We start from the raw sequence: 23,002 nt of genomic DNA on the forward strand, positions 1-23,002 counted from the left end.
ACAAGCATTGCGTGTCAATGATACTATCCTCTCTCACGACTTCTGTTGTTGACCTTTCAGGACGGGGACACGCCGTTACGGAGGTAAATTGGACCGCAAGTGACCGAGTAGCTCTTCTGCCCCCAATTCTAAAATGCATCCAGATCTCAACACGCCAGCAAGGCAGCAAGGTTCCATGAACAACACCAGTATTCCGTAGTCCGTACTACTGCCGCTGTAGCTGCATCATCTTCTGCGTGCCGCAACTTTTTGGGGCATTCGTCGTGGAACACTATTCACCCCGACGCCTTTGCACAAAGTAAAATACGAGCGTGTCCCAGTAGGAAGCGGGTTTTGAACTCTTGATAGCGGGAAAAGAATAAAAATATAAGAAACGGTGTTTGTTGGGAGGTGAGGCGTACACACACGTGGTGGCGTTGGCGTTCTCCCTGTGTCCGTCGTTCGTCGAGCACGGCTGCACGGGGAGTCGAGGAGAGGTCCGGACATCGAGTGCCATGGGCACGCATCTTCTCCGGCACTTTGTCAGACTCAACACAGCTTCCGAGGCCACTCCACAGTGGGGATGCCCGACGCGCGTCCGTGCGTCCTACATCTGTCACTGTCAACATAGACACCGACTCTTGAGCCTTTGACTGGCGAAAGGAAACAAACGTGGGTCGGAAAGGTGAAAGGACAGAGGGGCCGACCGAACCCTAGGCCGGTGCCGGGGTCCGGTTTAGGCTTCGTCGCCACCTGTCGCCGTGCCGTTGCCGCGTCCCGCCTGCCCTGCCGGCCGTTTTGCCGGTGCCGACGTCGAGGCCTGCCTGCAGCTTCCACATCGTTGGCACGTGTGAATGTTGGGCGCGTGTGAAGACTGAAGAGGCGACGTAGCGGCCGATCGAATGGCGGTGCGGCGGCAAACGGACGGAGCACGGCAAGCGGTCCGTTTGTGCGGCGGCGTACGTGCGGGGGCTCGAAGTGGCATGGGGGTTCTGGAAATTTTAGGTCGAAACAACGGTTTGTCGCAAAAGACGGCGGGTTTGGTTTGTTGGTGAGGCCAGAGGCCGGAAAACGGAGCTCGTGATTTGTGGTTCTCAGTTGGGCCGGGGGATTGACTATAGGCTGGCAAGCCTGGAACCGTGGAGCGGGGCGCTATGGGCTGGGCTCAAGTATGCACGACTCTCGATACTTGTTTCTGAATTCAGAGCAGAGCTAGCGAGAAAATGGGCCGGGCCATTTCTGTGTCCTTCGGGGCTGCAGGTATGCTGTTTGTTGCAAAACGGCCTCCCTTCTCTTCGGCTCGCGAACGCAGAACACCGGAGACAGGTCCTCACATCGGAGATTTTGTTCTGGTTTTCCATTCGGCCCGGGAATACGCAATGCCTTTCCTTCCCCCGTTAATTTTTGTACTTCCTCCGTCCAACAAAATGTTCAACAAAATGTCTCAAATTTGTTAAAATTTGGATGTATCTAAACATGACTTAGTGTATAGATGCATTTAAATTTGGTCAAAATTGAGACATTTTTTGTTGGACGGAGGGAGTAGTCCTTTCTGCGGGTAGTTCTTGGTCTTGTGCTGAACATTGCAGCCCAACCATCCCGCATCCTTTTTTTTTAACAGCAAAGACCCCTCTTTATTAACTGGAGTATTGGAGATAGTTGTATCATTTGTCATCTTGGTCTGATAAAGATTTTCTATAAGAGCGAGCGTTTGCCATATTACCACGCCCTACTGTAAAGTCCTGGCTTATTTTCAGGCTCTCTGCTATGCTTGCCTGGTATCTGGGCGGAGAGATGTCATTGTTCACATCCAAAGTTTGTTGTGTCCGTAGCGCGGTGCTGCAGCGCTGCATGATGCATGGACGGATAGCGCTGCAGGGAAAGGATGCAGCTCGTCATGGACATGGACCACCACCACCACCACGGGTGAGAAGTCGATAATGTTTCTGCGACGCGTCACGTACGCATGCTAAATTGCTAATTGGGGAAACCGCACGCCGAGCCCGCTAAAGCCAATAGATCTTGTGGCCACATACATGGATGCAAACTCTGTTTCTTTATGCTGCTTTCGCTAGATTTGGCGGCCATGCATCTTGGTCGCTCTCAAGACCACCAGCTAATTTATTACCAGTGGAGTGTTTGCCCAACCTCACAGATCAAGATCGGTTTTTGACCCACTCGCCGATCTGCGTTAGGCACCATTCCAATGGCACAAACTGCAGCCTCTCTAGGTACAGTATACGTCAGTGTCACCCGTCACTACTGCACTTTAGGTATCCACTTATCCCCCTGTATGAAGCTAGCGACGCCGTACACGTCAACATGCTCCTTGGGCACCTGACTGCTCCACTTCACCCTGCTCCGGCTCCGGTCACCCCCACCGGGGCCGGCACTGTCGTACTCGCCATAGTAGAGCGTCTCGAGCGCGAAGTCGCCGCTCCACGGCATCCACCCTTGCGGCTGCACGATCTCCGCCAGGGCGCACCCAACGAACACGGTGCGGGAGTACTCCTTCCAGGGCCGGCCCAGGTAGACTCTATGCGCGTCGGGCTTCTGGCGGTACATGGCCATGTACTCCTCGCTGCCGTTGACGGCGCACCGGCTGAGCACGATCCCCGTGGGCTGGGCCGGGTCGGTGCGTCCCTGGGCCGTGACGGCGTCGGTCTCGCCCTTCTCCGGGTGCAGCTGCCGGGGCAGCACCAGGAGGAGCGTGTCGTGGAGCAGCGCCGCCGAGTTGCCGAAGACGAAGTCCACGGTGCCGGACACGCGGCACCGGGTGTAGAATTGCCGCATGGCGTGCGCGTACAGCGTGTCCTGGTGGCCCAGGAGCTCCACGGCGTCGAGGACCGTGCGGTCGCCCGTGGAGCGGAAGGCCACCGCCTGGTGCGCGTCGGGACCCGCCGTGTTCGCGATCGTTAGGTCCCGCGCCATGAACCCGTCCGCGAGCACGCCTGGGAAAAAATGAAGGAAGTCGGTAAACAAGCACAGAGTTACTACAGGCAGATGTTATATCGGGAAAAATGATGTCCCGTGGCATGTGGCTTGCAGATTTTGCTGGATATAAAGTTGAAGCGGTGGGTCAGGAACTCAGGAGGCAACTTTGTCTCGGTGAATTGACTCGTTGAATGGGGTGTAATCTAGTGGGGCGTCTTTTTTGCTTGGTAGGGCAGCATAACTGCATAAAGCACGGGAAAGTTCGGTGTTTCAAGCCTTGGGGCCGAGGTCCGTGTAGTACTAGTAGATTGCTGGCCATCCAGGTCAATTACCCTACTAGTTTGGTCGTTTGGATCCAGCATCGTAATGTTAGCCGGTGCCATCAATGAGCCAGCAAGTAACAATTCACGGTAGCCTTTCTTCTTCGTAGCAGTCAGTTTTTTTCCACTACGATCCTTGTCTGACGATCACGACCGCCCCCGTTGATTGATTGGCCCACCGCCTCTCTACCACTAATGTTTCGGCTGCCGCCGTTGCCAGATAAGTCCGGATAAGCATTTCTGCCGCTGGCTCAAAAAAAAAAATGCATTTCTGCCGCTTGCCGTTGCCGTTGCCAGATAAAATCCCCACTGGCCTCAGTAATACAGTACCCCATAACCATAACACCTTGCCACATTCCCGCCTCGCTTCGGTGATCACCCCATCCCTTTCCTGACCCTGTCCTCACCCTCCACCTCGCGGCACCAAGTCAGACAAACCCCCGCCGGCGCCGATGCATCTGTGTCACATCCAACATCCCTCATTGCTTGCCACGGCCATCGTGACCGCCTCCGGCTCATCGGACACAAAGAAAAAGGGAGACAGAGATTGAATTTTGCTCACAAAATTCAATATTTCAATGAGAAAAATAGTCAAAGTTGACTGTTAAGCGCAAACATACAGATTTTCTAGTTTTTTTGCAGCCAGCAAGTGAGATTTAACCTAGATTTCATGGACACAGATGTTTCCAAAAACTACAAGCTAACACAATTTACCGTCGCTTCCTGAACAGGAAAGGCCCATAATTTCCCTTTCACATCCTCTTCACGTGTCATACCGGACGCAAGGCACAAAGAGTGCGGACAAAGAGCTAAATGGACCGGTCGATCACGAGCAGCGTCTTTAACGCCACCGCTTTGATTTCATGCAGGTACGTGTACGACCCTACCAGAAACTGCTACGGATACTACAAGTACTAGAAACGGCGTCGATCGGTATACGGTATGTACAGAATTTACGTGTCCCAATGCATAAAGACAGATAAGAAGAAGAATACGTGTACACGCACCTACGGTGGCGGTGTTGAACGTGGAGACGCCGGGCGTGTCGGCGTTGCGGTCCCCCGTGATGACCGTCTTCCCCATGCCGTCGCCGACGAGCACCAGGTTGGTCTTCTCCCACGGCACGCTCACGCTCTCCTTGTAAACCCCTTCCTTCACGCGCACCACGAACCTCTTTCCGCCGCCGTTGTCGTCCGGCGCCGCCGCCACCGCCTCCTTAACCGTCTCGTAGTCGCACCCGTCGCGACACACCGTGGCGTCCGCCGGCAGGCCCCTGGGCACGCCGAGCGCGTCGACATCGGCCTCCGCGTCCGCCGCGGCCGACGGCCAGTACCCGTCGCGCTCCGTCTGGGGCGGCGCCCAGCGGGAGGTGTCGTCGCCGTAGCGGATTTGCGCGGCGAGCATGGAGATGTAGTTGCTGCTGACGGCGATGGCGTCGTTGAGGTAGGCCATGGCGTCGGAGATGGTTCTGGAGGTGTTGACGTACTTGTAGGCGGACCAGCAGTCGTAGAGGTGGAGCAGCGCGGCGGAGGCGGAGATGAGGGACGGGGCCGGGGAAGGGGAGAGGCGGTGGGAGGAGATGGAGAGGAGGGTGAGGCAGTTGGTGGCGGCGCTGGAGAGGTTGACGTTGGAGGAAGAGGAGGAGAGGATGGAGCGCGCGGTGGAGACGGCCGGCGGGATGCGGCAGCGGAGCGCGGAGAGCGTGGCGGCGAGGAGGTCGGGCGTGGAGGTGGCGTTGGCGGCGGAGAGCGTGGAGACGCAGACGGGCTTGAAGCGGGTGGCGTTGCAGGCGAGGAGGACCGGGAGAGGCGCGGTGTCGGAAGCGGCCGGGGGAGTTGCCGGGGAGGGCGCTGGGGCGCGGTGGCGGCGGCTGTGACTGTGGCCGGAGGAGAGGGAGAAGGGGATGTGGAAGAGGAGGAGGAGGATGAAGAGGAGGCGGAGCGGGGGAGGAGGCATTGCTGATGGTTGTGAATTGTACGCGGTGGAGACTCCACTGTGGAGCGTTTGTGTGTGTGTGGATGATTGTCGGGGATGTGGCGGTGGGTTGGTTATATCGGCGAGGGGGACGATCGAGGCAGGTTGGGGAAGATGGGTCGAAAGGATTTTTTTTTTCTGAGCAGTGAGCACGGATGTACTGTACATTTTGTTCATTTTTTGCGACTGGGATATGAATTTTGTTCGACGGTTCGACTTCGACCAAATGTAATGGAAATGGAAGTAGGGGGAAATGAGAGAAATCGCATAATTGATGCATGCAAGCGGTGAATCTTTTTCTTCTCTTGATTTTTACGTTTTCAGTTTCGAAGGTACGGCTGGCGAAATAATTGCGCAGTCACTAGTATCCAAATCTGGTTGATTTTCCTCTCCCCCACCCGGATCTAATTATAAATATCAAAATTAAATGCACGAAAAATAAATTAATGGGACTATCTTGAACACAGGCGATTGCAAATTTTCAAATTTTCAATCACCTTTTATGCCTCACTGTCAAAGTGCAGTTGCAAAAGGTTCAACTTCAATGCTACACAAAAATATCAAAATGTTTGATTTTTTAGCTAGCGATAAGTCGATTGTTCAGCCATTGGATCTAATTTGTGTTTTAAGATTCGAAACGTACGATGCATGAGTTTAGTTTGGATGACGTTCAAATGCAAAAAGAAAGGCTGTGATAAGTCGACTGAGATTTAAGTCTTTTGCTTAAAAATTAGACGCCTGAAAAATAAACACACCATAAAAATAATGATTAATTAAGTAACTAAAAAGTGACTGGAAATTCAAAATAATTTTGACGTTTATGTTTTAGCAATTCTGCAAATCAATATAGGCCTCGAGATCTACTAGGCCACCTGGGACATCTTTTTCCTTCAAGGCAACCGCTAGGGGCACTCGAAATTGCAGAACCGTGCACGGCAGAGGACGCTTTCTTCTTGAGTTGCCTTGCCTCCCCCACCTGGTTCATTTATGTGTCCATTTCGCATGATGGCTGCTGCCTGCCGGTTAGGGAAAACACGAGTAGATCGCCATGCCGGGCGGGCAGATGCGATGCGTGCTTCTCCTTGCATCATCTTATGTTGATTGTGGAAAACTAACAAACTGCTGTCGCAGACTCAGAGTGTAGCCACGTGAAATTGGAGTTCTACTTCTGCCGCAGGGAGGCACGGAGCTTTCTTCGTACGGGATAACGACAGTTTGGCACAGCTGCTGGAATGGAAACATGTGTTTTTCTGGCCTTTGCTGCTCACTTCCGGGGGCATGGACGCATGTCGCGGCGTCACGCATGGTTCACGGCATGGGTTCACAGTGGAGAGGTCGGCGGCGAGCGGGCCAGTATCCACTGAACCGAAAAGTGGCCAGGCACCAACGCAACTAAACTTCAAGAGTACCTGCCCTTGTACAATGTACATGCCACAGATGTTAACTTTTGGACAAGCTGTCAATGTTCAGCAAAAATATTAGATTTTGCACGTAAGGTACTTTACAGAAGGGTAAATGGATCTGCGGATCTGCGCAAGTGTTCAGTTTAATCTGAATGATGCACAAACAAATGGCAGCAGACAGACAGTATTCATGCTTGCGTAATGAATTTCCAAAATTGCATGTAAATTGTTGTTACATTCAGGTTACAAACTGTGATTTGATTTCCCTTTATCAAAGACGCAGAAAAGGCAACAATACAATATGTATATCACAGGAGATATGCATTCTTACTCGAGCAATTATTGAAGAAGATGAGCAGCCAACAACTTGTAGCAGATACTGCTGTCTGTGAGACTTCATGTTTTGGTGCATAGTGGCAGACTAAATACAAGAAGCACCGTAATACTCAAGCGAAAAAAAAGCTGAGTATCCAGAGTCAGCAGTCAGTCAGCCAGCCATCTTTCGCCAACCTGTGGAATTGGACAATGAGGCAGCATCAAAAGCCATCCAAATTCAGAATGAACAAGTCACCAAGTTAAAGGACAGACAGAACTATCAATTTATCAAACGCTGCAAACTATCAACAGAATGAACAACATAAATTCATTTCTTTGTAGGATATCTTTTATTTTCAACTGATCCCCAGAATCAGTTGAAAATTGGTTGACAGTTTCTATACCCATTTCAAGGTTTTTGGAGGAGTTTTGCAGCATGTAGATGCACAGTATGTTGTGAGCTACACAAAAAGGACAAATTCATGGTATACAACGGATGCTCTATTTGTTAGTAGATCCACACATCGTTTTTTTTTGTAGCACACAAATGAACATATTTATTAAGGAAAATTTACAGATATGTAGGAAACATATCCATGAACATCCAGATTTTTTTTTCTCAAATCTACGAAATATGATATATTTTTGTGTTCATATTTTCGAAAATTTAAGGATCACAGACACCCGAGAGCCAAAGATCCGCACAAATGAGTTACTTGGCTACTTGAAAAAATATATGCTGAATTTCTTTCATGCATGTACAGGTTAGTCTCTACTATTGCCTGTATGCAATTTTCATCTAGACACTTTTCAAGTTTGGGTAAGTACCACAGTTCCTGAAAAAATTAGTTATGTATGCATGGTAAATAAAAGGCCGAAAAGTTCCAGGCTGCCTTGCGAGAGAAAAAAACTTATGGGACAAGACATTTTTTTTCGTCACTACACAATACTCCCTCCATTTCACAAAGAATTGCACGCACGCACTTCAAGATTTTACTTTGACCAACAATTAGACTAGTCATTTGAGGGTTATGTGCTACAAAAATTATATCATTGGATTCGTATTTCAAAAACCTTTCCAACGATATAAAATTTGCAACAAATAATCTACATACTATTGGTCTAATCGAGGTCAAAGTTCGACCTCGGGAAACGTGGGCACTATTCTTTGTGAAAAGGAGGGGGTACTTTGTTATCATAAAATCACATATAAGGAACTCACCATTTGTCAAAAGGTGGGAAAACACTAGCTCATTCCAAGTATCTGGAACACCAGGAAGGCACCAGTGGCTGCAATCAAGTATAGTAGAAGGATGACTCCAAATACCAATATGTGCATCACTCCTGAATGCTCCCATCAACGTCACATTTAGTACAGTGATAGGAATGCTCATGTTCGCCACAACATCAGCAAGTATATTCCCAAACTCAGTCCTGTCAGTTCCTTTGGCCTCAGTTGTAGGTTTTTCTGTTACTTCACATACCTTCTGATTTGAGCCACTGCAAATATGAAGATCTTCAATCAGTGTTTTTTTTTTTTTACTATTTTGTACTTCCCAATCATACCATTCTCACACCTTCAGTTAAAATTGCAGGTTCTCTTATAATGCAGCAGCGTAGAAAAATAATAATACACACTGGGGAAGGTTTTCAGTATTTGTGAGAAATGCACCTCCAATGAGATGGTTCATATGTACGGAAAAAGACTTGTGTTCGTTCCAAATCCACTTTTTCCTTCACCCACGAAGCCCATGTTTCCAATGCCATTCTGTAAGCAGCATTAATGGATGTTCCCAGTTTAAGAAGACCCCCAGCCTCAAAATAGCAACCCCTGTTGGAAAAACCAAGCGAGAATGTCTGAGATATATGAATTAAAGATTAACACTACTCGATAAATTAAAGAAACCCATGTTATATGACAAGGAAATGCCACTGTACAATTTTACAAAGTTGACGAGTAGAAACAAAATGAGAATTTAATTGATTAGCCTTAATATTACACGATGCTACTCATGTGTAGCAAAACTTTTAAGAAACATATTAGTGTCCACAGAGATGTGGGCAGAGCCAATAACAATTAAGACTAAGTATTGAAAAAATCATACCAGAAAAATAATTTAACAAATGGCAAGACCAGACATGGCGACAAAGGTTTCAATAGCATTTACAGATTATGTTCCTTGATCCTACGGACATGATTAACAGCCTTTTTGGATGCCAGGAAAGATAGGATAAAACTTAGCATCATAACACATGTGACCTTCAGACCTGCAGTAGTGCCGCTGTAGCTGTAGGGTTTTGCCTTTGCTTTTTCTCATTCCGTGTTATTGTTAGTGTTTGGGTTTCTAGCTGTCATAAGCTTCTTGGTTTTTTGGTTTTGGAGGTTTAATCTTCTAAACCTCCATGCCATCTTGGTGTTCTTCTAATACAAAATGACACGTGTTTTGGCGCGTGTTTGAGTTGAGTTGGAACCAGACCAGCAAGGACTAACAACTACTCATGTGAAGCCTAGAGTATATCAACACTCGTACCACTATGTAACAACATGAGAACGAAACGCCCGTAGGTGTTGTTTTGACCTCAAGAAACAACTAGAAATTATACAGAGCCAACTTTGCAATGCAGCCGGTATTTTTTGTCTATCTGTGATCTTAAGAACTTTTTCTACAGCCAATCCACATCATTGATTCGTTTCGAAGGGACACTCTGGTGCCTGTTTAGTTTACAGTTGATACACACACTATCAATCCTAAGGTATTGTGAGTTGTGACAGAGAACAGATGTACTGAAACGAAATACACGACATAATTGCGAATTGGTAAGACAAATATTAATCTGAAAATAATTACCTAGGAAGAAATAATGCATGGGATAGCGCAAGAAAACTCACATGTCAAATAATTTGCTGGCAGTCCACCAATGCCCTGAGTTGAAAATAAGCACATCAGCATTCGCCCATTTCAAGTTAGTTTCATCCATCTTGTCAAGCTTGAGAATTGCATGGACCCGTTTTGTCCCATGGATAGGAGGAGCAGGGGTCTGCTGTACAAGGAAGACTGACCGAAAGAACTCGACGCTCAGGTTGAATGACTCAAATCTCACTCCTAAAAACCGGATCGTCTTGGAGATCTGGTTGCCATGGATCTCATAAACTGTCTTGGGATCGTCCACCCCTGTCATGAGCATGCAAATGAATGACTCCCACTGTGTTCGGCTCATTGAGTCCCCCACGAACACAACCCTCTTCCCTCTCAGCCACTCCAGCACACGCTGGGCACTGAACCGCGGTATGTCGCAGTGTCGCGGCTTCCATCGCCACTTGAGGTAATCGGGGTTCGTCCTCCCGTTCGCCAGGCAATTGAACCCCCGCTCGGCAAATGGACACTCCGAGCTGTTGTAGAAGGGGTACCGCTCATCCCGCACCCACCTTCCGTCGAACACGTCGCAGGAGTCTAGATTCAGATTCTCCCGGGAGAACTCGGCGACGGCATGGTCCCGGCCCAGGGGCCGGATGGCATACAAATATAGGCCGCAGGAAAGCACGAGCGCGATGCAGGCCAGGAAGAAGACGAGGGCGATGCTGTCGAAAGACGGCCCCGACGGCGATGCCCACCACCACTTGCGGTGCGCGGTCGCCGGCGACGAGACCCGGGGGCTCCCTACGCCGCCCCTTGCTGCGAGCCGCGCCGACGTGCTCCGGTGGAAGCTCGCGGTCACCATATCGCCACCGCGGCCGCCCCCCGATCTCCCATTCCCCAACTCCCTGGGTTGCAGCTTGCGAATCGGTTCGGATCAATTCATCGAAGCATTACGAATAGTAAAATTGCTCCCGAAATCGCAGCGCGTATTTCGAATCCAGGAGCTCCCAGGAATCAATCCGGTGATCCCCGTGATGGATTCAAGTTTCCCCGGAGAATTGAGCGGATCGAGCCCTGAGGCACGCAGCCCTCCAGATCAGAGAGCTCCGAAGCTGGTGCTGGAGTCCAGTGGCTATCGGGGGTGGGTGGGGAGGGACTCACCGTATACCGGCGCGGCGGCGCCTACCGCTCAGTGGGGCGTGTCCTCGCGACCGGCGGCTAGGTGGGCTCTCGCGCGAGGAGGCCAAGTTCGAACACGCAGAGCCAGGGAGCCGAGGAAGATGACACGACTCTGGGTGGACGAGAGGTGGTTGACTGGTTCTGCCGCACGCCTGCCTGTACATGACCATCGGGCCGGGCCTTTTTGAAAAGCCCGAAAGCCCACCAAGCTTGGCCCGTTTGCGCGGCCTGGCACAAAATTAATCGGGCCGGCCCGATGTCTCGTCTGTGCCGAGCCTGGGCTTCATCCTCGTGCCGGCCCGATTATTTTTTCTTTTATATTTGGCCCATCAATTCTCAAAATTCTGGCCAATCCAATAATTTTGGCACATTCTAACCCTTTTTTTCTTTTCCTTAGCCGGGCCTTAGCATAGATGGGCTTTCCTCAGGCACTGCCAGGCCTCAACGGGTCCGGGCTAGCCCGAGCAGGCTCAGTGGGCCTAGAGGACGAGTTTTCGGGCCGGGCCGGCCCCTCTATTGTCGGGCTTCACCGGTGCCAGGCCTGTCTGGCACGTTGGCCACCTATACGCATGCCGGCCCGAGGTGAAGAATCTGGCCCGCTCTCGTGTTGGTATGAGGATTGACGGTCCCACATGGCAGTGATAATGAGTGACTTGCACTCGGTTGAGATGTCGTGTGCGAAAAAACCGTGTATTTTGATTATTCAAACTCAAGTTTTAATTAATCAGCAAGAGTATTATGTTTCTTTATACCCGTGCATGTAGCCTCGACATTTTTCTCAAAGAAAAATCTAAATGGATGTTAGGTTTGAGCAAAAAATGCCTTTGCCAAAAATTTGGTATAGGTTTAAGGTTTTGCTTGCTCATGAGTTGGTCAAATTTGACCCCAAAAAATGAACTAGAGTTGGTAATGATTTTCATCCAAACAAGAACCAAATTTCGGTTAATGATCAAAATTTTGGTAGGGCAAAGATTGATCACCATCAAAACATACCCTAAGTGAAGTATGCAAAACCTAACACGGAGGCGGTAGCTCGGGAGCGATCTCGCCCCACCGTTTGAGCCACACGATCGAGCATAGGAACGCACTGTGCGATCTGTGGAAATGATTTATAAAAATGTCTAAAGATTAAATCTATCACCACGCATGTAGCTAGGGTAGGTACGGACACAGTGCTTGTCAGAAACCAAAGGACAGGACACATAAAGTGGTGGGGTTGTCGGTCAGAGAGATTCTGGGGAGAGGGAAGAAAATACCTGGTCTTCTTCTTCCCCGACGAGAAGTTCTTCCTCATAACCTCCATTGTCCCGACCTTGCGACGGATTTGGGTTTCGCGTTTCTTGGTTCTTCTGAAACTTTGAATAGAAGTGTGCAGGTTCTTCCTCCTCGCTTTTCTCGGTTCTGTCGCAAGTACAATTCTACTGGAGAGGCATGGAAGTAATAGAAGTACCATCTAGGTACTGGATGTTTTTTTTGGTTCCATTTGGTTCTTCCTTTCTTACTTCCTACATTTCTTATAACTGGATCTGTTATTTTCTTAGATTTATTGTCCCTCCGGAAGAATCTTCGTCAGAATGCAGCGCTGCTCCATGCATAAACAAATCGCGAGGACGGAGTAGCGCTGGTAGAGCCAAAGATATTCCACAGTACGCGGGCGAAGCTTCAATAGAAGAGTGGACTGAAATCGGTGCTTCAGGTTTGGTAGACGATCCGGATGATGTTGTGTTTACTGCAACGTCTCGAAGGTTAGGTCACACAATGTATCTTTTTTTTGTCTGCAAAAACCTGAATTAGTTACACATGATGTACTTAGACGTACAAAAACTTGTTAGTAATGTACACGGTTTATTCTTAAGTAGTTCAGTACTAAGGAAGTACTATAGGACATTGTACTAACCTGACTATAGTACTAAGGAAGTACTATTTCTGAAACGTTCGAAGTACTGAATTGAAAATCAAGTGTACATGAAACAACAATGTACTTTTATCAAGTGCTTATTTTGTTGTTATGATGGTAACCTATGCCTGTCAATTGGTTGGATGTAGTAACGTTAGTTATGTAAAAACAATTAAGTGTTACTGAAGAATTAGGTACTGCTGTAGTACTTAATCATGTGATAAGACACAATTTTGAGATTTAATAACTTCTATCAATTATATGTGAACATAGGAAAAAGTTTGATGCCGGACCAGAAGCACGTGTTCCTGTGCCTGGTAGACCTGGTCCTTTTGAGAATGCATTGCGTGGTTTTGCACAGAGGAGCACTGCAGAAATTCTGTATCCCAAAATTGGTCTTTGCTTTGACTCATTAGCTGAGGCTTACGAGTACATCAATCTATATTCATGGGAAGTTGGGTTTGGCATTCGTTAAGCAGAAGCAAAAGCTATAAGTGCAAATCTGGTCCTAAGAAGGATGTCGTGTACCAAACACTGCAGCATATTGTTTGCGGATGCAAGGTATTTTTTTTCCCCGTGATTACTAGCATAGTCAAATTGAACGAATTGTACTAATGGTAATTTATTATTCAGGGTTACCCTAGAAAGAAGAATACATCTTCTGTTAGATGTGGTTGTAAAGCAATGATAAGGCTTTTGAGGATTGAGGACCATGGTTGGTATATCAAGGAGTGCAAGTTAGAGCATAACCATAACCTATCTCGGAACAATGGAGAGAAAATGTGTTGGCCCTCTCATAAACACATAGATCGGTACACAAGGGAGTTAGTAAGGAATCTAAGGGAGAACAATGTTCCTCTAACAAAGGTGTGTAGCATACTTGGTACGTACTTTGGCTCAACTGAAGATATACCGTTCAATAAACGGTCGCTTGAGAATCTATGCAAACAAATATCAAAAGAGGAAGCAAATGATGATGTTCGCAAGACAATGGATTTATTTACGAAGATGAGAGATGAGGATCCCTTTTTTGTTTACACTGCTGATTTCGATACAGATGGAAGAATTAGAAATCTTATTTGGGTGAATGGTAAGAGCAAGATGGATTACAAGTGCTTTGGAAATGCAATCACTTTTATACGACGTACAAGACCAATCTGTATGGTATGCCTTTTGGACTTTTCGTTGGAGTAAACAATCATTTTCAAAGCATTATATTCAGTGGAGTTCTCATGCGACAAGAAACTATTGAAAGTTTCGAGTGGATCTTTCGTGAATTTACTTCTTTGATGGGTGGAAAACCTCTGGTGACAATACTTACAGGTACATGTTGTGGTACATTTGTCAAATATGTGATGTACTTCATTGTAAGACACGTATAAAATATTTGAATCGTACCATACTGTTTTACGGATCAATGCCGTGCCATGGAAGTTGCAATTGAACGTGTCTTGAAGAATACAACTCACAGGTGGTGCAAGTGGCATGTTCTAAAAATGGCGAAAGAGAGACTTGGTTCTGTTTACACAAAGTATAGTAATTTCAAACCTGAGTTTCACAAGCTAATCAATTATAGTATAACTATGGAAGAATTTGAGGCTGCTTGGGAAGAACTATTGGGAAAATATGATTTGAAAGAACATCATTTCCTTACTCCCATCTATGAAGCGCGTCATCGTTGGGCAAAACCGTACTTTAGTGGTATATTTTGTGCAAAGATGACAAGTACACAACGAAGTGAAAGTGCAAATCACATGTTGAAGGGATATGTACCACCCGGTGCTCCGATGCATTTGTTTGTGAAGCAGTACAACAAACTTATCGCTGATCGTATTTCGAAAGAAGATTCTGAGAATCAACGAACTAGGATGGTGCGTGTAATAGTTGATAGCACCGTAGTTTCATTCATTACGTCATGTTACTTATGTATCATCTGTAGGGTGTTGTTGTGTTAAAGACCGGATGGCCTATTGAGAAACATGCTGCCACAGTTTATACCAGTGCTATGCTTCAGCTGTTCAGCGATCACATATTTGATAGCGCTGCATATAATGTGATTGAAGTAGAAGTGAACAAGAAATATCTCACCATACATTCTGATGCTGCCAGGAGGGAGAAGTGGTCAAAAGTAAATTATGAGGTAACTATAAGTGATGATGGTTGCATGTACAAGTGTGAGTGTGGACTAGCTGAACATGTGGGCATGCTTTGCTCCTGAAGGCCATATCTTGAAGCGATGGACAAAAGATGCAACTGATGTGTTGCCTGATCATTTAGTACATTTGCAGAAGGATAAAGGTTCAGCGAGGTCACAGTCTTATCGCCATGCTACTCTCCACGTAGCAGCTCTTGAGTTAGCTGCTATTGGTGATAAGAATGTAGACTGCTATCATGATGTACTGAAATATATGAAGGACGACACGAAGAAGTTTGGTGAAATGTACCAATACACTGATGGACGCAGTCTACAGGAACTTCTTGTTGCCCTTGTTGTAAATTTACAAGTACCACAGGGTAGTGATGTTGTTCCTGGACAGATTCATACCAGAGTGCTTGCGCCTGTTCGTAAGCGTCCTGAGGTAAGACCTACAAATACTAGAGACAAGCCTGCTTACGAGCTGAAGCGGAAAAGGATGAAGTTCTGCACTGTTTGCAAGCTCAGGGGACACAATCGTTCAGCGTGCAAAGCTAACCAAGATAAACCAGCTTCTAAAAGAAGCGATCAGTGTGGAAAGTGTGGTCTTGTGGGACATCGCAGGAATGTTTGTGCTTCGTCAGTTGATGTTCAGCATATTGAGTATCAACTAGGTGTTTAGATGTTGTAGCACCGTGTAATATTATTGTGTTTATGAAATGGTAGTGCATGAACTTTATGTTGTGTTGAACAAAACTAATCATTTTGTAATTTTCTGAACTATGTTGTTCTCAATGGATGTGGTTAACCTTGTAATTGATGTTTCAATACTGCATGCAAGTAAATTGAGGTGTTGTTACTTTTTTCTTCTGTTGGTTATGTCGGATGTACCGTAATATTACATTCAAGAAATTTTCATAGTTAACTACAAACAAACATTCATCATCAATGTAAAACCATCATGCACTTCTGTTAGCCACTGTTTAATACCGGATGTTAGTCATCTGCCATAATGTGATGGCGTATGAATTTATTTTGTTATCTGACAAAGTAGTGCACATTTCAAGTAGTGTTCTAAATTTTATTAGTACATCATATTTATGAACCATAATTACAGTCCAATGTAATGGTACGAACGAAAGTTAGCATCATATATGAGGTTCTGAATCCATAATTTAAATCATACGTAAACTAAGTACCATGTACCAATACGGATGAGGTTCTCTATTGGAGAGACTGCTTATTCAAGAGGATATTGTCCATTTGTAATGTACCCAAATGTTCCGTCATGTACTACATAATTGTACTCAAAATAATTTTTGAGCCAAACTATCGGTTGAATAGAATAACTGTATAGTACTATGTAACATGTGTTCTTTCAATTGGAATACGATGTAGTTCGTATCCATCTTATTACTAATGTACTATTGTTACTTCAGATGCTAAAAAATTAGCATTCACGTCATCCATCATGAGACTTGGACATGTAAAAAAGGATTTACTTACTGTGCGTCAAATCATCATGTACTTGTCCGATTATCGTGTGTGCAATCGTCATGTGCTTTACGTTCACATGCCTTTACTTTCATCTACGACCAAATATCTCAACCTTTATGATGTATACTAATTATCAATGTACTTAGTAGAAACGCAATCATCATGTCCTGAAGCATGATGTACCCAAATGTACGGTCATGTACAAAATTTTATAGTGCAACTATGAGTACTAACTACTGTAAATACCTCTTCTGAATTGGATAGATATTTTTTTTAATGGCGGTGGGTCCTCCTCGTTTGAAATATATGTTCTGGGAGGAACCTCTACGTAGGAAGTGGAGAAGACCAAGCCATATTGAATCTCCTGGGAGGGAATTAGGTTCCCATAAAAGGCACTACATCTGTGCTCTATCGTTCTCCTCTATTCAGCATACAAAGTAATTCTCCTCTCTCGACCACCATCGTACAGAATAGGCATGGCTGCATCACCACCTGTAGTGTCCTCTTTGGATTCAAATTCATTAGTTCTCAGCCCTTATTCAGCATCTTCTGTGAATGGCCGTTCCCTAGATCATTCGGAGGTACATTTCTGTTATAGTACGTCTCTGTACAATTGTTTTCAAATTTGGAGTTCACCGTTTTGTTGTTAGGTTATTTCTGCTGAAGTCAATTCGGAGGAGGAAGCTGGATATGAGGCTGATTTCGAAGAGGTGAACGATGAATCAGATAAAGATCTAGAGTTTCAGTCCGACTTGGAGGAGGAAGAAGACCCCGTAAAGATCAGTCCCTTCTCTATTATACCTTGCTCATAAGTAAATATGTATGCAGGAGTACCAATTTCATGTACATGTTGTTCATCCAGCTGCTGTACCCTACTTTGTGCATGTGAAAGAAGAAGACGCTGTGATTGGAGACAATGATATATTTCTCGTTGATGGAAAGAAGGAAGAAGATGGTCCTGAGGCGAAGGCTGGGAATGACTCCGATGCATGTTCAAGCATAGAACGTGCAACCAGCGTCAGCAGTGGACGTCAAGGTGTTGCATGTTGGCCAGACGTCAAAAGGAGGAAACTGGAGTAGATTGTTCGTGGATTACAGTAGTGGGTTCATACCATATTTTGCTTGTACCAGCAAGTACATGTGTGTACGTTCAGGTACCCCGATGTACAAAGTTCTTCGGAATGTTCAAACATTTTGTAAAATTAGTTGCATCGAGTCTAAGTACGATGCACTAATTTGGTGGTTGTTTTTGCAGTACCAATATTAATCGTTGTTTGCTGAAGAAAACATCATTTCTGTTCAGAACCTGAATTGGAGTTGTTAATCTTATTATGATTTGAATGAACCAATATGTTTATTAATGTTGAAATCATGTATTACAATTATTAATGACATTATGTACGAGGCCGATCAGTTAAGTTTCTGTTCTTTTTTTCCCCCCATTTATGTCATAAAATAATCTAACAGTACGGTGGGACCACTAGATATGGATACATAAATTTGGGCTCTATGTTTTCTTTGTACTGGTAGTACATCAGAACCAACTTAGGGATTTTGACGCCCCGGAGTCGCCGGAGAGGGAAGAGAGGAAGTCGGAGGCCTAGGGGAGTCGAGGAATCCGGAATCCGTGCAGATTAGGTGAGCTCTGGCTAGCACTTCTTCCGCATCGCGAGCTTAGTCCATCTTCTCCGACGAGAAGCAACCTACCAACAGGTACTGTAGATGCTTCCCCCTTTTTGATTCTCTGGATTTTCTTTCTACCTTTGTTACTTCATTAAGGCTCAAACCCCTGTTAGCAATCTTGTGCGGGATTTCATCTACTATCCCCCAGTACTCGAACTTCTTATATGGATATTTCTTTGAGTACAGTGTACGGATCTTCGGTACTTAATGCTTGTTAGTTCTGCTGAACCATATTTTTGAAGACAACTTCGCGCGCTTTATGTTTCTCTTGTTTTCTACGTACGGTACTTTATCCAACCAAGGTGTGATATTATGTGCATGTGTACCAAAGTACTCTGGGTACATATTACTAGCAACGAAATTTATATATTTGAAGATAACTTCATGTACGTTTTTCATATTAGGGCTTAATGTTTTATGTTCACATGTGCCATGTGGTGTACATTTCAGTACCCCTTTCATTTGGACTGCTAGTTGTTTAAGATATGTCGGTTATGAACTAAAAGTACATTGATGTGCTTTTATTTAATGTTTTCCTGTATGGATTAGCAATGCAGGTTTATTTCTCCATACAAATAATTTGTAGTCTCTTTGGGTATTCCTGTTCCCATTCCTTGTATAATTTTTTGCATATGAAGAAATTATAATTTGGATTATTGTTTAAGATGTGTCAATTTAGATACTAATATTTCCTTCTCAAAAAATGATACAATACGTACTAAGCAACGTTGTTTCTGATACCTTGGATTTGAATTCAATAAATGATAAAGTACAATTCAAGGTCCCTTAATGTACCTTCTTGTGTTAGCTTTGCTATTGGATTGGACAATTATTTTTAAATTAAGTACAGTTCATATGTGAATGGGTACAATCCACTGATCCGAATCTGGATGTCTAAATGGGTACAATTTCGATTAGATATGGTCCCATCACCGTCAAGAGGACGGTCGAGAAGCAGAGCGTCAAGTTTTAGGACTACGCATGCAGGTACGCGTTAAAATGAAATAGCGATATGTTCTATGGTACAGCAAATTGTGTGATCACTTCAGTACTGATTTTTAATTCCTTTAACCGTTTGTAACGCAGATAGGATATAAGTACAATTTGATATTTGGGTACGATTAATTAATTTTGAAATAGCTGCTGAGTTTAATTTTTTATTATTTTGGTAGACATGGTATCATGTAGCACCAGTGGCACCCGGGTACCACCGTTGCATGACGCGTGGGCCACCTAGCTTGCTCCTCGGGAGGATCGTACCTCGGGCAGCACCCCGCGAGCTGCTCGGGGAGTCACCAGCACGGCAGGGCTAGCCGGGCTGCGGGGGTTGCCCTGGAGGGCAGCAAGAGAAATCCTGCCTGGGCGCTTCCCGGGAAGGTTACTTGCCGGGAAGGGCGTTCCCGGGCGCAGGCGCCCATTACAGGAGCGGGACCGAGTGGGCAGGACAGCAACGCCACGTGCCCGCTCGGCGGGCTCCCTGTGCGCAGGGTTCGCCAGGACAAGGAGTGAAGCACACTCAAGCATTAAATGCAACGACATAAAGGGGATTCCCCGTCCAGTCAGCCTAGAGTGACTGGCCCGGGGTAAATTTTAGGCACGTAGGACCCTAGTTGCAGAGCTACCCATCCTGCATGCAAGCTAGCGTGGCTGGGCCGAGCTGCCCTGGCTCCCTGTTCGCCATCTGTCACCCATGCACCGAGGCACCTGTGGTATCCCCTTCGGTATAAAAGGAGGACCCCGGCTAACGATCAAAGGGTTCGTTCCGTCCGGGTTGGATGGACCCTCAGTTTACTACTAACTCTAGCCAAGAGTAGCAAGTAGCACTTAGCTAAGAAGAGAGAGAGAGAGCACCCGGGGACTCCCCCCGGCAACTTGTAAACCCTTGCTCATCGGTTAATAACAAACTCGGAAGCAGGACGTAGGGTTTTACACCTCAGGGTGGCCCGAACCTGGGTAAAAACGATCTTGTGTTCATCGTGTCGCAGCGCTTGACATTGGCCCCACCGGCGATCGCCGAAGCGATCCTCGTCGCCCACTGCCGAACCTAAAAGGGGGTGCTCGCGCATCCCCGGTGTCTGAGCGCCGTGCTACGACATCTGCCCCTAGAGCTCGTCAAGATGGGCGAGGACAACGTGGCCAATTCGGACTCGAGTTGGGCGCTTTTCTCCTTGGCGGAGGTGAGCTCCTTCTCCCCCCGTGCCGACGCTGCTGCCGCGTCCTCCGTAGCCTTGGTCTGCCCCTCCAGCTTGGTGCGCAGCGCCTGGAGCTGGGAGAGGTAGCTACAGACCAGCTCGCTCTTCTCGTTGAGGCGAGCTTGGGCCGTCGCGAGCACCTCCTCGTGCTCCTTCTTGGCCTTCTCCTGCGCCGCGGCCATCGAGTCTAGGGCTTGCTGGTGCTCGGCGCGTTGGGCCTCCAGTTGCCGGTGGAGCTCTGCCTCGGGGACAACCGGCGCTGCGGCTTCATCCCTGGCCTGCCGAGCTAGGCGCGTCTCCTCCCGCAGTCGGGAGAGCTCCTGCCGCTCCCTCTCGACGGCCTGCCGCACCTCGCTGAGCTGGCCCTTCGCGAGCTCGTGGCGCTCCCTCACCTGGTTGAAGGAGGTGACGAACGCCAGTTGCTGCTCCTTGATGGTGTCAAGGAGCTAGTGCACCTGGTCGTAGATGCTTGGGTCCCAAGTCAGCTCGGCAAGGATGCCGAAATCTGGGCCGGTGGTAGCAGCGGACGACGACGAGGCCCCAACCGCCACTGTTTGGCCGAGAGGGGCGTCGTCCACTTGTGGCGGAGCCTCCTGTTGCTCCCCTGCCGCAGTCTCCTCCACACCCACGCCCACGGGTTGCGGGACTGGTGGAGTTGCCGCGCCCCCGGCAGGAGGTGCCTCCTGCTGGGAGACCGCGGGATCCGCGTCATCGGCCTGCACGGCCCGGGACGCGCCGCCGGGCTCTACCACGGCAGCGACGGTGGGCGCCGCCCCGGTTGCGTCCGGCGCGGTGGAGCTTGGCACGGGAGCCTCTTCTGGCTCCTCTCTCGTCCCCGCGTCTTCGACGTTGGAGCCGAGATCGACCACCGCATCGCCTGCTCCCATCGTGGGCGCAGTCGGGTCTGCGACAAAAAAAAGAATTAGAATCTAAAAATAAACTAAGTTACCGGGTGATGAACGCAAGGAAGCTCTGAACGAGTACCTTGCGGAGCCGCCGAGCTTGCGGGAGGAGCCTCCTCCTCCTCCGTCCCAGCCACTGTTGCCGGGGCGCCCGCCGCGGGCTAGACTTCGCCTGCGAATCAATGAAGCAGCACGGTTGCGGATCAACAGGCAGGAGAAGCGTAAACAACAAAACCAGGGGAGGGGTCAGTACCCGTTGCCGGCTCCTCCACCGGGATTGGATCGGCGGCAGGCGCAGTGGTGGCGCCACTGGCCCCCGCGCCGCCCGGGTCGGCGCTGGCGCAGGCCCGGGCGCGCGGCTTCTTGCTCGGCGCAGCGGGTGGTGAGTCGTTTCTCCCCCTCTTGCCGGCTCCCGTCGGGGTGCCGTCCTTCGGGGGGTTGAGCTTGAGCTCGAAGCCCCGGAAGAGTCCCCGCTTGGGCGGGGCCGTGGGCGCCCGTGGGGTTGCCGCGCCCCCGGTTGCCGCGGGAGCAGCCACGGCGCTAGCGGAATCTGCAAAGGTGGCCGCTGCTGTGGGCGCTCTTGATCTTCGTAGGATCAAGGGTGTGTCCTCCTCCTCCTCCTCCTCCGTCGCGGGGAGGACCGCTTGGGTCCCGGCAACTTAATCCGCCTCGTCGCGAGAGGACTCGAGGTCGGGCCAGCTGAGCTCCGACTCTCCCCCACTGTCCTCGGCCACCCGCTTCCCTCGGGTTGCGGGTGGAGGGGGACGCGGGGCCCGAGCGGGGGAGTCAGACATCAGCCCCCACTCGTCGCAGGGTGGGTAGCCGCTGATAATCTTGTGCAACCCCGGGATGCCGGCATGGAGGGAGGGAGCCCCCGGCGGCAGCTCTGTGAAGGGGGCGTCTTCGCCGGTGATCCCCTTCACCCACGCCCGGATTGCTTCCGGGGCCACGCCCCCGTGCTGGAGGCGGGTCGTGTCCTCGGGCCCCGTGTATATCCACGCAGGGCGGGAACGCAGCTGCAGCGGCGCGATGCGCCGGCTGATGTAGGTGCGCGCCACGTCGAGGTCGGTGAGCCCTGCTAGCCACAGAGCCTTGATTCTCTCGACAACGGGGAGGAGTTCGGCGTCACGGCTGTAGCGGTTCCGCCAGGTGTCATTGGGCACCGGCAGCTCGGTGGACGTGTAGATGAACTCCTTGGGTTCCTCCACACGAACCCAGCACCAGTCCGCGTGCCACTCCTTCTCGATCTTCTTCTCCGACCGGACGATGAACTCCAATTTCATCCGGTTGCGGGCGCGGAAGACCACCCCCGACGACATCGCCCCCGCCTGCTCGACGCGCGGGTAGAAGTAGTGCCGGAATAATGCCACCGACGGCATCACTCCGACGAACCCCTCGCAGAGGAACTGGAAGACAGCGAGGAGTAAGAGGGAGGTGGGGTGGAGTTGCGCCACCTGAAGCTGATCCGCCTCCATGAGCCCGTGAAGGAACAAGGAGAACGAAGGCACCAGCCTGGCGAGGATGAAGCGCGCGAACACCCGAAAGTCATTCTCCTGGTGTTCGGTGCCGGCGGGGAAGATGAGAGTCTCCCCGTACTCATTGAACCGCGAGGCGACGGCGTGCCGGACCTTGTCCAGCCCCTCGCCGTTGTAGCCGGGCCGGAAGAAGGCGTGGGTGGCCCTCAGTGCCCGCCTCTTCTGGTCCTTCTCCGAGGCGGGCTTCTTGGGAGCCGTCT

The 23,002-nt window shown here is 48.7% G+C and overlaps 2 protein-coding genes and 1 long non-coding RNA gene across 4 annotated transcripts; 1 reads left to right on the forward strand and 2 right to left on the reverse strand.

Moving 5' to 3' along the window:
• Positions 1–1,960: 1,960 nt before the first annotated feature.
• LOC100845775 (probable pectinesterase/pectinesterase inhibitor 51) lies at positions 1,961–5,720 on the reverse strand. Its single transcript, XM_003564721.4, has 2 exons — positions 4,241–5,720; positions 1,961–2,930 (listed from the first exon to the last, which is right to left on the reverse strand). Exons 1-2 carry the CDS (start codon positions 5,382–5,384, stop codon positions 2,239–2,241), a joined length of 1,836 nt encoding a protein of 611 aa, XP_003564769.2. The 5' UTR covers positions 5,385–5,720; the 3' UTR covers positions 1,961–2,238.
• LOC104582912 lies at positions 4,171–6,836 on the forward strand. The gene is made up of 2 exons (XR_730986.3): positions 4,171–4,337; positions 6,339–6,836. It is a non-coding gene; the product is annotated as an uncharacterized LOC104582912 (long non-coding RNA).
• Positions 5,954–10,937, reverse strand: LOC100846079 (protein trichome berefringence-like 7). Of its 2 annotated transcripts, XR_730984.2 has the most exons (5): positions 9,816–10,937; positions 8,598–8,756; positions 8,148–8,425; positions 6,942–7,120; positions 5,954–6,616 (listed from the first exon to the last, which is right to left on the reverse strand). XR_730984.2 is itself a non-coding variant. In XM_003564722.3 (4 exons), the coding sequence occupies exons 1-4, from the start codon at positions 10,643–10,645 to the stop codon at positions 7,098–7,100; spliced, it is 1,290 nt and encodes a 429-aa protein (XP_003564770.1). In that variant the 5' UTR covers positions 10,646–10,937; the 3' UTR covers positions 6,802–7,097. The 2 variants fall into 2 exon arrangements, 1 of the variants encoding a protein (XP_003564770.1); XM_003564722.3 differs by lacking the exon at positions 5,954–6,616 and having other exon boundaries at positions 6,802–7,120.
• Positions 10,938–23,002: the final 12,065 nt, after the last annotated feature.

This window comes from Brachypodium distachyon, chromosome 2, assembly GCF_000005505.3.
Source record: "Brachypodium distachyon strain Bd21 chromosome 2, Brachypodium_distachyon_v3.0, whole genome shotgun sequence".
Lineage (NCBI taxonomy): Eukaryota > Viridiplantae > Streptophyta > Magnoliopsida > Poales > Poaceae > Brachypodium > Brachypodium distachyon.

Coding starts and splice junctions, on each gene's coding strand:
- LOC100845775 (XM_003564721.4), bottom strand. CDS start 5,384: ATGAACAAAATGTACAGTACATCCGTGCTCACTGCTCAGAAAAAAAAA. Junction 2,931..4,240: donor GTTCAACACCGCCACCGTAG/GTGCGTGTACAC, acceptor ATTTTTTCCCAG/GCGTGCTCGCGGACGGGTTC.
- LOC100846079 (XM_003564722.3), bottom strand. CDS start 10,645: ATGGTGACCGCGAGCTTCCACCGGAGCACGTCGGCGCGGCTCGCAGCA. Junction 8,426..8,597: donor TATGAACCATCTCATTGGAG/GTGCATTTCTCA, acceptor TCATATTTGCAG/TGGCTCAAATCAGAAGGTAT. Junction 7,121..8,147: donor TTCCCACCTTTTGACAAATG/GTGAGTTCCTTA, acceptor CCAATTCCACAG/GTTGGCGAAAGATGGCTGGC.